Source organism: Pseudochaenichthys georgianus, chromosome 6 (genome assembly GCF_902827115.2).
Source record: "Pseudochaenichthys georgianus chromosome 6, fPseGeo1.2, whole genome shotgun sequence".
NCBI lineage: Eukaryota > Metazoa > Chordata > Actinopteri > Perciformes > Channichthyidae > Pseudochaenichthys > Pseudochaenichthys georgianus.
The window spans coordinates 34381204-34398661 of record NC_047508.1 but is presented as its reverse complement, the minus strand read 5'-3'; the positions used below and the strand labels follow the sequence as shown (position 1 = coordinate 34398661).

General features: G+C 42.0%; 1 protein-coding gene across 2 annotated transcripts in view; it reads right to left on the bottom strand.

Annotated features, from left to right (window-relative positions):
- Positions 1 to 674: 674 nt before the first annotated feature.
- LOC117447501 (PDZ domain-containing RING finger protein 4-like) overlaps positions 675 to 17458 on the bottom strand; it is a 122135-nt gene continuing 105351 nt past the window's right edge. For both annotated transcript variants that reach the window (XM_034084209.1, XM_034084210.1), the window contains exons 4-8: positions 11635 to 11733; positions 7790 to 7852; positions 6049 to 6150; positions 5116 to 5244; positions 675 to 3892 (exon numbers count right to left, since the gene is read on the bottom strand). In XM_034084209.1, coding sequence (XP_033940100.1) covers positions 2414 to 3892; positions 5116 to 5244; positions 6049 to 6150; positions 7790 to 7852; positions 11635 to 11733 — 1872 coding nt within the window. In that variant the 3' untranslated portion in view covers positions 675 to 2413. The remainder of the gene's footprint in view (positions 3893 to 5115; positions 5245 to 6048; positions 6151 to 7789; positions 7853 to 11634; positions 11734 to 17458) is intronic.

Here is a 17458-nt window from a genome sequence, read left to right as displayed (position 1 = left end):
ATTGAAACACAGAAGTACAGAACAGTCTTCAGGCACTAGTGTATCCGTGACAATCCAATCTCAGCTTTAGCACACTGACAACTTGAGATAATACAGAGAACCAGAGTATCCCAGTGCTCTCCCCTGCATATGACAGGGCCATAGCAATGATTAAGTGGTTGATCCATTTTAATGAACACAAAGCCGTCCAAGTGGAAGATGATTTTAATTGAAATCCCCTTCTGTTTAATCACTTAACATATTCACAGCAGAGTGAAAAAAAGTCACTCTTAAGGAGATATCTGAGGTGAACACGTGTTCATCCAACAAGTAATTCATTTGTACATCACCGGACTGCTCTATACCCCAGGGCGACTTGATGTCGTTTTTGTAGTTTGTACTGTTAACTTTTGTGATATGACACCATTTAGCAACACCTCCAGTATAGAAGACTAGAAGAAGAGCACAGATTGTTGCTGTTGTTCACTTTCACACTGTTCACACCAACCACTCCAAAGTCACATTGTAAAAGGATTTGTTAAACAACAAAGCAACATAATTTAATCACCAAATTTGTGTGCTAAATCCTTGGAGAGTTCAGTGTGCATGGACCTGACAGCAGCTTCAGTGCAACGGCAGATTTGGTTCTTCCTCAAACTTGTGAATACAAATAAATATGATCCAGTGCGATGATATACCAAAAAACAATAATTTATTATCATTTATTTTCCAAAGATCACCATTATCACACATTTTACCCGGCTACAAATGTGCCAACTAAGCATTACTTGAAATCAGACCATTGACATTGACTTAAAACAAGTACAAGGTTCAGTTTAAAATTTCAAATGTACAATATTTCAGTTAAAAATGAGGCATTTCGAATGAGGATACTGTACATGTAACTGGATAAAGTCGGTTGATAAATGGCAACGCATTCATCTAACCAGTTTAGTTTTTTGAAATGAACTTAATATGCTGTGTTCTGAGTCCTGCTCAGTGGCAATCATCCTAACACATGTTTAATGTGAACTCTAACATAAGTAACGACTATATTTTATTTTCCAGGAACTAAAAACTGAATTATACATGTATTTATAAGGCTGAGTGCACAGAGATATCCAGACTGTTTGTGTATGAAATCAGTTTGCAACTCAAACTTACCATTTTGCTGTTAAGGCTGAGTAAAGGTGTATATTGATGATGCAAAAAACGGTACGTACAAGCTATGAGCAGGTCCATCTGTAGTTGAATAGGTACTAGGAAATTAAATATTTGCCAAATAAAACATTTAATACAAATTATTTTTACCCAAAGCTGCCAAACATAAAAACAAAGCTGGCAATTCGTTTGAATATGTTGGACTATGTATTTGTTACTTTGCACTAAAGCCAATCTTCAGTACAGTATACATTGTGGACACCATGAATATGCACTAAGTATTTTTTCATTGACCCGTCAGTGTAGCACTGTTCATATGAAGAGTTTCACTTTAAAATGAGGTATTTCACTTTTAAATGCTTTCATGAAATTGCTGATAATACAAATATCAGCAGAAGTTATTTGAGTTTTTGGCTCAAGACACTTTTGCTTGTATTAACAATTTACACTGTTGAATGTTCTGAAACTTTGAGGATTCATCCGACAAAAGAGCTATGGCAGTTAGCGGTGAAACACTGGATACTTTCCTTTTAGGTCATTGGATTTATCTCAAATTCATAACATTTTAGGTATTAAACACATTCTTGCCGCAGTTATGCTCAATCTTTCATCATGAAAACGATATACAGTACTAGGATTGGAATGTAAGATATTTATGTCCTTTTAAAGCTGAAACCTACCTCATTTAAACTTTTATTTTGTAAAACGTACTTAGGCTATCATCATTTGCCGATATATCTGTGCTTGAGTGTTAGACTGCTAGATTTCCAATCAATGTTTAAGTCCTGTAGTCTGAAACATAATTCCTCTTAACAAAACTAAGAGAGAAACATATTTCAGCTTTAAAGGATAAGTAGATCTGTTAATGAAAGATAAAAGTAAAAAGCACGAGACCCACTGACTCACTTTGTGTTGCAAGTTAACATAATAGATAAAAGAAAACAATAAACTTCTCTTAATATGACATTCAACCATTTTGAGTATATGGTTACGTAACATAAATATGAAAATAGAATTGAAAAGATAAAAATGTTTATAAGTAATAAAATAATTATATAGTCGTCATTTCATAGAAAATGTTTTCCCCGCATAGTGATGTGAAAAACAATATTGAAAAAACATGAAGAAAATGCCATGACAACACTGATAAATTCTTTACAAAATGCTTTTTGGGTTACAAAGTGTGAAAAATATTCCTATTGTCCTCATAAAAACGCCACATTGAACGAGGCAAGTATATTATACCGCATGGGGTAGAATGTGAGTGTCAGTTTTATACAGTAGTGACTGATAGGAAGGCGTTGTGCACCTTAGCCCCCCCCTCAGGGGCCTTGGTACCGTGAGTCATCAGCTCCTGGATGGTCATCCAGTTGTCCAGGATCTTCTTGTTGCGTTTCTTCAGCATCTTCTTATGGCTGAGCTCAATAATGCTGACCTCCTTGCGCCCCTCGCTGCTGCTCTGAGGGTTCTCCTTTAAACTCTCCAGCCGGCTGCGCTGCATGAACTCTCGTCTCTGCCTCTGTTCTTTTGCTCTGACCAGATGCTGCTTTCGTTCTTCTTTACTCCAGTACCTCCCCATCTTCATTTCACTCATTGCATCATCATCGGTGGTCATTCCCCCGCTGCGCTCCTCTTTAATCTTCAGGGCTCGCTCCCTCAGGATCTTGTCTCTCACAGGCCTCTTGGTGATGTAGCGCGTGCCGTCGCTGCGGATCTTGACCTTCCACTCCATCTTGTTCTCATTATTGGGCATCTGAGGCTCTTTGCAGACGCTGAGCAGGCTGAGCTGGCTCTCAGCGTATTCAACAGCTGAGTGCTGCTGGATCAGCTGCATGTAGCTCTGGTAGTGGCGCGCATGTGCGGGGATGTTGACCTGCCTCTGCTGGGAACTGTGGGATGGAGAGAAGTATGGAATCTGGGAAGCAAGTGACTTTACTTTCCCACTGCTCTCCTCCTCAGCCTGAGAAGTCTGGTTGGACTTCGAATGATTGCTGTGGTCAGGGCTGCTACTTTTCCCTGGGACTGCAGCACTGTATTCTGGGATGGGGCTCGGGCTGAGAGAAGGGCCACTGGCAAGTCCACTGCGGAGGTTCCTCTGGTTAGTGAGGCTGACCATCCTCTGTAGTGAGTGCTCCGGGGAGCGGTCCATTGCCAGAGGGGTGCTTCGTGAACTTTCCGCCGTGTTATAGGCACTGGAGCTGTCCTTGTCCGATTTTTCCAGCCTCCCGTTAATGTCAATAAGTTTACCCCTGGACGGGTCACTACGATTGAGGCTTTGGTTTTTAGTGGAGGGGGCCGAGTGTCCTGTGGAGGGAGACTGCTGGCCCTTACGAAGGTTGTGCGCCTGCATGATGTTCTGACACTCTAGTTCGATGCTGCGCAGCTCGTCGTTGAGCATCCGCAGCTCGTGCTGCACACCGCCCTGCTCCCCGATGCTGCACTCGATGGTGCTGCGCCGGCTGTAGAACAGGTCGTACTCACCGCTGTTACGGATCTGACACTTTAGCTCCAAGAGTTGCTGGAAACGATCCCCCTCCGACTCATCATCGTCCTCATCGTCTTTGTCCTCCAGCCGCGTGGAGCCGGTGCTACGGTGTGTGTCCCGATTGTCTCTCAGGCACTGGGACAAACGTTTCTGGATGTGTGCCAGGACATTGTGCTCCGAGCTTTCCATTCTGTCCTTTATACTTAGTACGTTATCCTTATGATGGGGGAGTGTTGAGCAGGTGGGCTTGTCATCTTCTGCTCTCATCTGAAAGAATAAGAGGAACAAGAGCAGCCTGTAAAACATGTTTATAGATATACGGCACTTATAAAACATGCAGCACTATGATAGTCTTCTTTCTTTTAATGATCCACATAAGGATTTGTATTATAATAATAATAATAATAATCCTTATATTTATTATAGCGCTTTATCAAAGACTCTCAAAGCGCTTTACAAATACACATTACACATACAGATCATACATGTAATGGTCATCTACTGTGGACAATACCCACAGGAGCAAATTCGGGTGAAGTGTCTTGCCCAAGGACACAACGGCCTGACGCAGTGGGGCGGGAGCGGGTTTCGAACTGGAATTCCCCAACACCCCCTTGATCTGATGATCAAACGCACAGACCACTGCGCCACCAGTCCCTAAAGTTATCATATTTAACTTTTGCAAAGCCTGTTTTGGGTAGAAGGATGTTTTCAAAAATATTTGCAAGTATGCTTCAAGTGATCAAACGTATCGCATATGTCGTAATGAACTTAGAATGGTACTATGGTATTTACCAATAGTTTCATGTTTGACTTCCTTTGTATGGAATTAGGACACAAAAACAACAACAAAAACAGCAAGATTGAAGAGTTCATGAAGAACAACCCTATTCTGTATTCTCCTGAAGGATTACATGTGCTGTTGTGTGAAACTCTGTTGTACAGCTCTGTTTCTTTAGGGATTATTTCCTCTCTGCCTCGTCTTTGAAGTTGTATTTATATCGATTTGTGTAGCGTGCTATTCTCTCAACAGAACAGAATTTTAAAGTATGATTAACGAATGTTTGGAATTGAAATGTTTCAACGGTCCCCTTGCATAAATATTCATAATCGTTATTTTATTAATATTTCAAAAAGGGCAAAGCCTGTTTTGCAAAGAAAGTCAATGAAGAGTTTGATTTCCTCTCTGCCATCCGCTGTAGTATGTCTGTAGTCAATTCAATTAACAAGTTGATATGGATTGTGAATAATGACCTAATACAGTCAAAGCAATTACTGGCCCGTCTAACTGTAGGATGTTCACAATGGGTAGTATAGTCTTTCAATCAAAGGAAGGTTGCATCAAATTATTTAGATTTCTTTCAGCTTTTAAGGCTTTATTCCTATTGAACGGAGCAAAAAGCTTTCTGAAATGTCTTAACCCAAGACAGAAAAAGCTTTGTTATAGACTCGCTAATCCAGTTAAAGCAAATGTGTTGCCGCTGTCTGACCTGCTCATTCTCCTGCTCCTCCTGTAAGGCAGCCAATTCCATCTCCTCCCTCTGCTGCTCCTCCAACATTTCCATCTTCAGCTGCTCCAGGAACTCACTGTGCTCATCATCCAGCCAGGCCTCCTCCAGCTTAGGGTGAATGAAAAAGGAAAACATATGGAGAGAGAGTGAGACAGGGGCGAGTGTTATTTGTCAAAGCCTAAAGCTTGTGTCTCAAAACAAATAGTGGGGCGTTCCAAATGGATGCCCAAATACGATTTTCTGAAGAGAAAAAATAAAGAAGCCACCAGCATTAATATGGTATGGTGTTTGACTGATATATAGGTCCCTATTTCATAAGCAACAAAAGGCATCCCCTCATCTTTAAAACATATGGTGTAATCTTAAAATCAAGCCAATACAATTTAATAGACATAAGACTGCCACCTTTGACCTACTTGCTCCACACCATCCATCATCTGTTTGTCTGCTTGATGTGAACCAAATGGGATCCATATCTGAAGACTTGAGATTTACTACTGAGAGACACATTTAATTACAAAGAGTCTACTATTGCTGCTGGCTCATCTGCACTGCAGCAGAGTCCTTTCACTTATTCGCCATCGGCCTTGGGCCTGAACTCACTCCACATTAGCATGCCATTAGCTTTTATGGCTTACCGTTGGAAGTCAATTACAGTGGCGCTACATAAAAATAAAATATGATGAGGTGTCTCAGAGGTGGCTTCCACTAAGAGGGGTTCTGTCGGTGGGGAGGGTTGGCTACCCTGGACTGCTAAGGTTTACTCTGAGCAAATATACTTTAATGGAAAAGACCAACCTTCAGGGCTCTCTGGATTGCATGCTTCCTTTACTCATGTTCGGCCCACAATAAGTGTTTAAGTCAGAGGCTAAAAGTATGTCAGCGTGATGTTACTCTGTGGTCATTTCTCACCTGCAATTCAGGCCTGGCAACCAGCAGTATGATGTTCCTACTGTCGTCATTGGCGAGGGCAGCCATTGCTTCCTCTCTGTCTTGTACATCTTGGCCATTAATCTGAACATGTCGACAAATACAATATGCATAGTCACAATAAAGTCACACAGAAGACAAACATTTAAGTATTTGAACACAGGCACAAACAATCCAATACAGAAGCTCCTATAAATAACAAAGTACCACAATAAAAGTGGCAATGCACATAATGCCCTTTTCCCCCAGGAAAGTTGTAAACACCCTGCGATGCTCTCTATTACGGCGCAGGACACAGCAGTGATTATGAATGGGACAGTGGCCGGGGGCGGACAGAGCTGTTGTGTTCACCAAAGTATCCGGCAGCGCACATGCATCTAGCCGTACAATTAACTGGCCACTGACAGGGGGCGTCCATCTTTTTGCAGGCAGAGTAATGGCCCTGTCACTGGTGGACGGCCACACACACACACACACACACACACACACACACACACACACACACACACACACACACACACACACACACACACACACACACACACACACACACACACACACACACACACACACACACACACACACACACACACACACACACACACACACACACACACACACACACACACCACACACACACACACACACACACACACACACCACCCCCCCCCCCCCCCCGGCTCAAATCAGTCACACAAAGGGTAGACACCAGTATACTATTAGTATTGAACAGTGCTTAATAATCACCTGGGCAGAATAATCCCTTAACTTTAGTACTTTATCATAATGTTCTTTTTTACTAAAATAAGTTGGATTCGGCAGGTCAGAATTAAAATAAGTAAGACGAGTAAATTGTATTTTGTGCATCTCTAGTTCCTTATCTTCTGTATTATTAACTATAAACAAGCAGTACATAATTCCATAGCATGGCCAACTCTTACAAACATTTAATATGAGATCATGTGAATTACACTTAACACCATCTTTTGATCATGCATCTGGTTGAATGGTTCGCATAACGATTCTCTAATAAACCTGGGAAGTTAGTGAAAAGTGCTGGTGAAGATACGAAGCATCTTGCAAACTAAAGAGCCTTATGTTTCCCTCGGGAGTTGCTGGTGACCCAAACAGAGCACAAAATGCAGTAAACATACTTTTATTTTCATCTGGAGGCTTAATGCACAGCAGGCAAATGCTAATGTTGTTCTTAATTTATTAATAGGCAATTGTTTGCCTTAACAATAATAATATGCTTGACATTACAATTAGAGGCTATTACTTGTTTAAACAAAAACAATAATTACCGCCCTCACCCACAGAGGAAACACGATAGAGCCTCAGCCCCTAACTACTGCTGCTGCTGGTTTGTAGCACAGATCCTCATGATCTCAGGCCTGGAGATGAAGCTCGGGGCTAATAACAGTCATAGCCTCTCAGCTGTCCCACAGGAGGCAGTGAGCTGCAGCACAGCGCCATCCTGAACCAGAACTCTTAAAAACCCCTGTTGGTGCTGAGTCTGTAACTAAAACAGCCATGGGGCTATTCTCCCCCTAACAGTCACATCGGGGGCATGTTCCCCCTTTAATGTGCTGCCATTAAGAATGAATGGGCTCTCGTGCTGGGAGACAGTGGTTGAGTCGGACAAAAATAAAAGCAGCTTTTTATGTTGAATGTAATGAAAGCTGGTGTAGAGGGGGCCATGAGAGAGTGGGTCCTACTATACCTGTAAAATGCGGTCGCCCTCTCTGATGCGTCCATCTCTGGCGGCGATGCTGTTTGGACAGATCTGTGAAGGTAGAGGGAACAAAATAATGGACTTGCAATCTTCATGCGAGAGTATCAGAGTGCCTGGCGATGTTTTAACTCATTATATAGACATCACCCAGATACTAGACATGTCTAGACTGTTGTTAGTAATGTGAGCAACACACACTAGGTGTGCTGACGTGGGAAGACCTTGGATGTCAAATGCCTTTCCTGCAGCTGCCTGGTCAGTTTCCAAAGCCATTTTCCCCCTGAGCATCACCTTTATCATTTAAGTACTCTATAGCGCCCGCCTTAGTTGTTATATTCTGGCAGGTTTACATAGCACCAGCCTCTGCATAGAGCATAAACAGCCTGTTACTCTGCCCCGATACATGATGCACCTGCTCCTCCTGTAACTAACGCCAGTAAACAAGGGGGCAGGACACTTTCAGCGGCCAATCAATCGGTGTCTGGGGCCATTTCTTTCACTCTCTGCAACAGGCAGGATTTCTGGAGCTGGTAAGATGCTGTGATACTCTATCTTCATGATAGTCCACTCTTACACGGAGGAACACTCATTAAACTGGGAGGAAGGTCACTAAACAGGAATACAGGGAACGGGGGAAATTGAAGGTAATCTTTCTGCACCGAAACCCTGAGTGACCTACAAGTGGAAACTGATTTATAGGAAAATAGAGGAATCTATTACAGTAACTGTTGAAGATATCATCGTGGGTGGTGAATTGGCTTTGGTTACATGTATGGAACACAAGAAGAAGGTCTAGAGATTGACTCTTTATGGTCGTTTTCTGACTGAGTTTAAAACAATGGCAAGGAAGACACTTTTTATCTGAAGTAAATATTACAATCTTTGAATGTTAGTGTCAATGAGTGTAGCTTGGCTATATGCTGTGTCCTATCCAGGCAGGCCTTTTGATCTATGCATGCTGGTATTAAGTCCAGACCGTGAATGGAGTTAAACCGGTAAAGAACATGTATACACCTTAGGAAATGAAGCTTTTTTGCACTTGTTCGTCTAAATTATTTAACCACTGAGGCACGATAAAAACAAAGGGAAATACAAGTATCTTAGGAATCAGAATTAAAGACAATGTTGCCTTTCATCAAGTGCTTCAAAGATGGGAAATCAAGCTTGTTATAAAGTGACCTTGCATTGTACTTGACTCCATGTTGATGTATTCTCAGTTCTTACGCAAGATCAGAGTAATACTTTCTCTAACACATCCTGTATACAGTGACATTCAGCCACCTTATCTAAATGCAGCTCACACTTTACTGTAAGCCCTACTTTTTTACAGAATGAACACCTAAGGAATCTGCCAAGAGCCACGGACCAGTGATTTATATTCTGCTCAGCTCTCAAAGCAAACACCTTGCAGGGTCCGAGTCAACTTCAAACGAATGGGGAGAAAGTTGAGCAGAATAGAGAGTTGTATTTTATATTCTACTAACAAGAGATACATGCATGCAGGAGTAGTTTTGGTATTAACTATGACGAGACCTGAGAGTGTTTTTTGTTGTTGTTTTCCTCAATTTATTTTTAACCAGCAGTGTCTTTATGCTGTTCAATAATGTCATTTGTGGTTGATTAAAGAGTTACATTTTAAAATAGCTTTACTTCATAGAGAAACCTGCTTCACTCACATGAATACTAAATGAAATCATACATTGGGAGATGAATATTACATGTCACAAATGATTTAGTCTTGGAAATTGAGCTTTTTCTGTTGTTTAGGCATTTTACTAAGGCACTGTGATCTAGCCATGATAATTGTCAGTTTCTAAAAGAGAGTATATGTAAATGTGAGACTTCAAAGAAATGAAATAAAGATATGCATAGTATAACTGTAGAATATGCATATACCTTTTGCCCTGAGAGTATTCTTATTTTAATTTTTCAAAAAGCTAGCAGCCCTAGCTAGGCTGGTTGGCAATAGAAATCTTGCAGGAGGCAGATATATTTCTGTTACAGTATCTCCAGGAGCAAAGCAGAGTCGAGAAAGATAAAAGAGGTATGATTCAGTGTTATTTGAGAATGAAAACTTTGTATGTGAAAAGTTGGGGCTTCCTCACGGCAACCGAAGTTGGAGGATGCAGCGATTACGGTTTTAAATACAGTGGGGCAAAAAAGTATTTAGTGAGCTACCAATGTGCAAGTTCTCCCACTTGAAAAGATGAGAGAGGCCTGTAATTGTCATCCTAGGTATACCTCAACTATGAGAGACAGAATGAGAAAAAAAAAATCCAGAGAATCACATCATCAGACTTTTAAAGAATTTATTTGCAAATTATGGTGGAAAATAATTTGGTCAATAACAAAAGTTCATCTCAATACTTTGTTATATACCCTTTGTTGGCAATGATAGAGGTCAAACGTTTTCTGTAAGTCTTCACAAGGTTTTCACACACTGTTGCTGTTATTTTGGCCCATTCCTCCATGCAGATCTCCTCTAGAGCAGTGATGTTTTGGGGCTGTCGCTGGGCAACACAGACTTTCAACTCCCTCCAAAGATTTTCTATGGGGTTGAGATCTGGAGACTGGCTAGGCCACTCCAGGACCTTGAAATGCTTCTTACGAAGCCACACCTTCGTTGCCCGGGCGGTGTGTTTGGGATCATTGTCATGCTGAAAGACCCAGCCACGTTTCATCTTGCCCTTGCTGATGGAAGGAGGTTGTCACTCAAAATCTCACGATACATGGCCCCATTCATTCTTTCCTTTACACGGATCAGTCGTCCTGGTCCCTTTGCAGAAAAACAGCCCCAAAGCATGATGTTTCCACCCCCATGTTTCACAGTAGGTATGGTGTTCTTTGGATGCAACTCAACTCAGGATTTGAGTCCCTGGCGGTGTAGTGTGTTACTGATGGTAGCCTTTGTTACTTTGGTCCCAGCTCTCTGCAGGCCATTGACTAGGTCCCCCCGTGTGGTTCTGGGATTTTTGCTCACCGCCTCTTCTTGTGATCATTTTGACCCCACGGGGTGAGATCTTGCGTGGAGCCCCAGATCAAGGGAGATTATCAGTGGTCTTGTATGTCTTCCATTTTCTAATAATTGCTCCCACAGTTGATTTCTTCACACCAAGCTGCTTACCTATTGCAGATTCAGTCTTCCCAGCCTGGTGCAGGTCTACAATTTTGTTTCTGGTGTCCTTTGACAGCTCTTTGGTCTTGGCCATAGTGGAGTTTGGAGTGTGACTGTTTGAGGTTGTGTCTTTTATACTGATAACGAGTTCAAACAGGTGCCATTAATACAGTTAACAAGTGGAGGACAGAGGAGGCTCTTAAAGAAGAAGTTACAGGTCTGTGAGAGCCAGAAATCTTGTTTGTTTGTAGGTGACCAAATACTTATTTTACAGAGGAATTTACCAATTAATTCATTAAAAATCCTACGATGTGATTTCCTGGATTCTTTCCCCCCATTCTGTCTCTCATAGTTGAAGTGTACCTAGGATGAAAATTACAGGCCTCTCTCATCTTTTTAAGTGGGAGAACTTGCACAATTGGTGGCTGACTAAATACTATTTTGCCCCACTGTACATGTGGCATGGAGAAATGAGTCCAGGAAGGACAGCAAGCAGCAAAGGTAAGGGGTGTGACGCATTTTTTATAAGGAAACAAAACAAGAGACACATTGCAAAAACAGAATCCAGCACAATAATAGTTTTGTCTCAATTATCTTGTTTTAATAAGTTCAAGGAAGCCAAATCGTCTTTGAAAATATAATAAAATGAATTAGCCAGCCCTACTTTCAACACAATTCATTCATGTCTATTAACCTGAAGAGGAAGGTTTCTACTCACCTCACTGACATATATGGCCACATCATCCTCTTCATCTGTTCTGTAGCAAAGAGTTAGCCCCAACTTCTCTTGGCTGTTGAGTCGACACAATTCCACTTCCTAAGCAGACAAGAGGGAAAATACAGAACAATGTAAAACATTTACAAAAACTGGCATAGCGCTGCTTTAAGCTAAATGCTATTGCCTCCATGCTAACAATGACGGTGGTAACATGCTGGTGTTTAGTGGCTTTAAACTTTACATTACACAGCAAACATCTTAATTTGGTGTGTGAGCATGCTAACATTGGCTTATTTGCTAAATAAAGTACAGTTGAGTTTAAGCTGTAGGTGGTGTCATTACTTCAAGAAGATAATAATGTCCGAACCAACTTTTATAGCAACCTATTTAATAGTTGTCGAGACATCTCAGTTTGAGCAAGAGGTACACAAACAGACAGATGGACATCGCCATATAGCACAAAGTCAAGTTTTCAACCTTGGAATCAGCAGTTGATAAAACAATCTCACCACAAGATCCATTTATTACATCAGACAATTATCTTCGTGTGTCCAGTGAAATCTTCGGTCAAATTTAAATTCTTCAACAATTTCTCTTTCCTAGTGGCTTGAAGCTCTAAGAATATGAATTCACAAACATTCAATTGAGTTGTTTGAGTGAAAACTCCAAAATAGCTACGAAACCAACCTTGTGGTGTTATTGTTTTGCAGACCTAAAGGACCATTTAATGAGGAAGGAGAAACTGATTTGAAACTCCAAATATATTCTGTACACTTTCAATACAATTCAAATATTTATGCAAAAACAATGGCTAATTGTAGACCAAGTTCCTGCTCTGCTGCACATCAAATAACAATGTTTTTCAGGTTCCAGCACAACATCTGACTTGTTTTTTAGATGCTTATTGAGTCTGCATTTCAAACTCTTGTCTGAGGGTTCTGAGTCTGAAAGTGTTTGATCATGAAAGACATTCTCAGCTCGCAGAGTTTGATCGGTGGGGGCTTTGATAAATGCCAGAGGACCTCAAGTGTTTTCCTTTCAAGCCTTAGCCAAGTTATAAAATATTAGACTATAAATAAACTATAATTATGCTAATGATACCAGATATACATGTTTGCTGCAGCACTGAAGTATTCCTCATCTTCCTTTGGGGAGATATCAACAAACTATTGACTTACAAATCAGTGGTCGCCATATTTCCCACGAGCCTCTTGGAACAGAGCAAAGTACCATGGCATCAATATGAATTCCTCATTTAAGTTCATTAATACAAACAAACAGAACGCGGGAATTGAAGTATGTCTAGAACTTGAGTGAGTGGCAGTTCGCATTATATATCTAAATAATGCTGCAATCCGAAAGCAAAAACAACTTTGAATCTCTCCCAAGCTTTGAGACAGTTAATTCACAAACACCACGATACACACTGGGTTTACCACAACAGAGGTGCATCCAAACAGCCAAACAGTACAGGACTACGCTCCATCTCTAAATACTGAAACATATCAAGGGTGTTGGAGGGATTCAAGTGTGAAATAGCCTCTCCTCCCAAAGTCTTCATTAGAGCAGAAACGCACCAAATCTCAGCAGCAGGAGCGAGGTGGTTGAGTGGAGAGGAGGATGTAGGCGGTGGTGAGGGCTCTGGTGGGGCTCATATGGGCCTCACAGAGAGATTAATTTTCTCTGTGACAACTGTGGGTTGGCTGGTTACATGTGTCAGATGTGGTAGGGCTTTGGGAATGGCACAAGGGGGGGAGGGGGGGGGGGTTGAGGCCTGACCATGGTGAGATGAGATGAGGGGAAGCTGGGGAAAAGGCCAATACAGCTGCCAGAGAGCCGCCACCTGCTGCCTCTGGCTACCCCTCCTAAGCTGTTTATGAACCCCCACTTCCTCACATACACACAAACACATCTTTAGGCTCAATTCCCATTTTTTACCTCTTTTACCTCTGCTAACGTCACATATTGACAGATCATTGAGGTGTTTTCGGACCAGGAAGCTGTGGCTGAACTTGGAGTTTCAGGCTCTACACTTTCCCTCCTCACCTCATACCTCAAAGACCACACCTACAGGGTAACTTGGAGAGGGTCCGAGTCTGACCATTGTCAATTAACTACAGGGGTCCCTCAGGGCTCTGTTCTTGGTCCCCTCCTCTTCTCTCTGTACACAAACTCGCTCGGATCAGTCATTAGCCCGCATGGTTTTTCATACCACTGCTACGCTGACAACACCCAATTAATTCTGTCCTTTCCCCGCTCAGAGACCCAGGTCGTCGCACGCATCTCTGCTTGTCTAGCAGACATCCTAACCAGAGTTAGGAAAAGGGACCACATTACTCCTGTTCTGGCTGCCTTACACTGGCTCCCTATAGAACACAGGATAGAATTTAAAATTCTTCTTCTCGCCTACAAAGCCCTTAATGGGCAGGCGCCATCTTACCTTAAAGAACTCATTATACCCTACTGTCCTACTAGGGCATTGCGTTCCAAGAATGCAGGGTTGTTGGTTGTTCCTAGAATCTCTAAAAGTACAATGGGAGCCAGAGCCTTTTCTTATCAAGTTCCACATTTGTGGAATCAGCTTCCAGTTTGTGTTCGGGCGGCAGACACCCTATCCGTTTGTAAGAGTGCGCTTAAGACCTTCCTTTTTGATAAAGCTTATAGTTAGGGCTGATTAGATTCAGCCCCTAGTTTTGCTGATATAGGCTTAGTTTGTCAATCTTACTTCTTCCTTCTCTCTGTCTATACCCGTGTACACTCATGTTCCGATTAACCCAGCTTCCCCAAATGTCTTTCTTTTTGGTGTCTATATACGCTGGGATCCGGAGTCATGGATGATCCTGCGGTCCTGTGTCCTGGATCGCGAGCGCTGGATCTTGAGTCGTGGCTGTGGTCCTGGATCATAGGTCCTGGATGGATATCCTCGTGGATTCATCTTCCTATTATACACACATGCATTTCCAAACATTTGGACTACCTATGTTGCAAATGTATTATCTTTTCAATTTACACACGGCATCTATTGCACTGAGACAAATGTAACATTTGTGATATTGGGCTATATAAATAAACATTGATTGATTGATTGACATCTCTCAGTAGTTGTCTGCTCACCACCTCAAGCTCAACCTTGAGAAGACTGAACTGCTTTTTCTTCCTGGAAAAGATTGTCCCACTCTTGACCTAACAATCAACATCGGCCCCTCTGTTGTTTCCCCGACTCAGGCTGCAAGGAATCTGGGTGTGACCCTAGATAACAAACTGTCCTTCACTGCAAACATCGCTGCTACAACCCGTTGCTGCAGATACACGCTGTACAACATCAGGAGGATACGTCCCCAGCTGACCCAGAAAGCGACGGAACTTCTGGTCCAGGCTCTCGTCATCTCACGCCTAGACTACTGCAACTCCCTCCTGGCTGGTCTACCTGCATGTGCCATCCGACCTCTGCAGCTCATCCAGAATGCAGTGGCTCGTCTGGTCTTCAACCTTCCAACATTTTCCCACACCACGCCGCTCCTCCGCTCCCTCCACTGGCTTCCAGTAACTGCTAGAATCCACTTCAAGACACTGGTACTTGCATACCATACTGTGAATGGATCTGGCCCTTCCTACATCCAGGACATGGTTAAACCGTACACCCCAGCACGTGCACTCCGCTCTGCATCAGCCAAACGGCTCGCTGCACCAGCACTACGAGGGGGACCCAAGTTCCCATCAGCAAAAACACGTGGGTTTGCTATCCTGGCTCCAAAATGGTGGAATGAGCTCCCCATTGACATCAGGACAGCAGAAAGCCTACACATCTTCCCGCGCAGACTGAAAACTCATCTCTTTCGACTCCACTTCGAGCGATAGAACTATTATCAAAGCACTTATATACTAATAAAGGACTGGCTTATCTAAAGTCAGTTGAGTAGCACTTGAAATGTTTTGGCTCTATGAAACCTGATGTACTTATATGATTCTGTTTTCTTCAAGTTTGTATCTTCCTCGTCGAATGCACTTATTGTAAGTCGCTTTGGATAAAAGCATCAGCTAAATGCAATGTAATGTAATGGGCTATGCACAACCCAAACAAAAATTCCTTATGCAAACACACAAGTTCATTTTAGCAAAGCACACACATTTGCACAGGCGGTGAGAAAAAGAGCTGAAGAAAAACAATGTCATCTGAGGTTTGTGCCGTTTTATCTTTCTCGACAGCCTCCACCTGACGGGGAGCTCAGATCTTTAATTTACGGTCTCAGAAGCGATGACAACTTGAAATCCCGGCTAATACATAAGGATATAGCCTGAAAGAGTGAAGAAGCTTTGGTGCTGAATACCTGAACAAAGTGAGCTGCTAAAATCAGTCAGTAGCTATATTAAGAATATTACTAATTAACCTCCATTTGTTTGAGAAGATATGATTAAGGCGGCAGCATCTGATGCAACAAAGCAGTCATGGAGGTAATGACAGTTACGGAGGTGGCACACATCTTGCATGCTCACATGAGAAGTTGTGGTATATCTGTGGGAAATATTAAGATCACTAGCAATGTCATCTGTCTAAAAATAAGCCACACGAATTAATTGCTGAGACTGAGGCAAAGCAGAGGTGTGAGCAGGTACTGCATCATCCAGTAGCTGTGTGCAACAAGCCTCAAGTTACTTCTGACTAATTGATGGTTAGATAAAGTGCAGGGGAACTACGGCTAAATGATCAGAGAAAACAGATTGCTACAATTACTACATGTTGGATGAAACTGGGCAGCTGTATGTGTGGGAGTTGATCTATGTGCAGCAAACATATTTGACCCTTATTCTATAAAACATGTTCTGTTTCTTTCTTGTTTTAAGATAATATTGTGTACAGAAACACCCACACACACTTAGATGGCTCAGCAAAGAGGGGTTGTCTCAGGATCCATCAAACGTGCATTCACCAATCTCTGTCTCTCCTCTTGCCTTTTGATTTTTTTGATTTTATTTTCCACGCGAGCTCTCTGCCTCTGAGGCAGGAGATTGCAACGTGGCACAGGGACGAGTGCTGACAGTAAATTAATGACTGCCATGGCGTGATTAGGGGAAGATTGCCACCCACCATCAAAGCACAGTGGATGCTGTCATAATAATCGTGCCTTTGATTACCAGTAATTGAAAAAGCAGTCACAAATGCATGGATGGCCACCACTGGCAGGAAGAGAGGGAAGAAAATCTCCGAGCTTGGAGTACTTTTTCACAACCTACTGAAACTAATCAAAGGAATGGTTACTAACATGGTGTTTTGAATGAATAGACATCAAGGGATCCGAGACAAATTTATGTTTCTGTGTGAAATTCTAGCTTTAAGGCATTTCCTGTGTGTTTCGATAATCTAAACGTAGCCAACCATCGGAGAAGATAGAGACATTTTAGGTATCTGTGCGGAGTCTGGGGTTTGTTCAGCTTCAGGGGTGGCAGAGAAATTCTCTCATTTTCCTCACAAATGAACAACATGTTCACTTAAAACGGCTGCCATATCTTATCTTTTAAAGCAGAAGTTATTTTAGATACATTTTGAAATAGCAGATATTACGGAGAGAGATGCAGTGAAGAATGTTATATGGTGGAATTTGATAATAAGTCCCAATTGAGTACACAGAACAAAATTAAAGATGGCCAAAAAATGTAAGTATTTTAGGAAAATATGACAATAAATGTACAATTTAGTCACTGTAAAACAAGTCAGAAATTAGTATTCTCTACCCACTACCACTGAACATAATTTGAATAAGTCTTAGTTTCAGTGTATGAGATAGTAAGAGCCTTGAATTTAGACTGTGTTACTTTCACAAGTAGT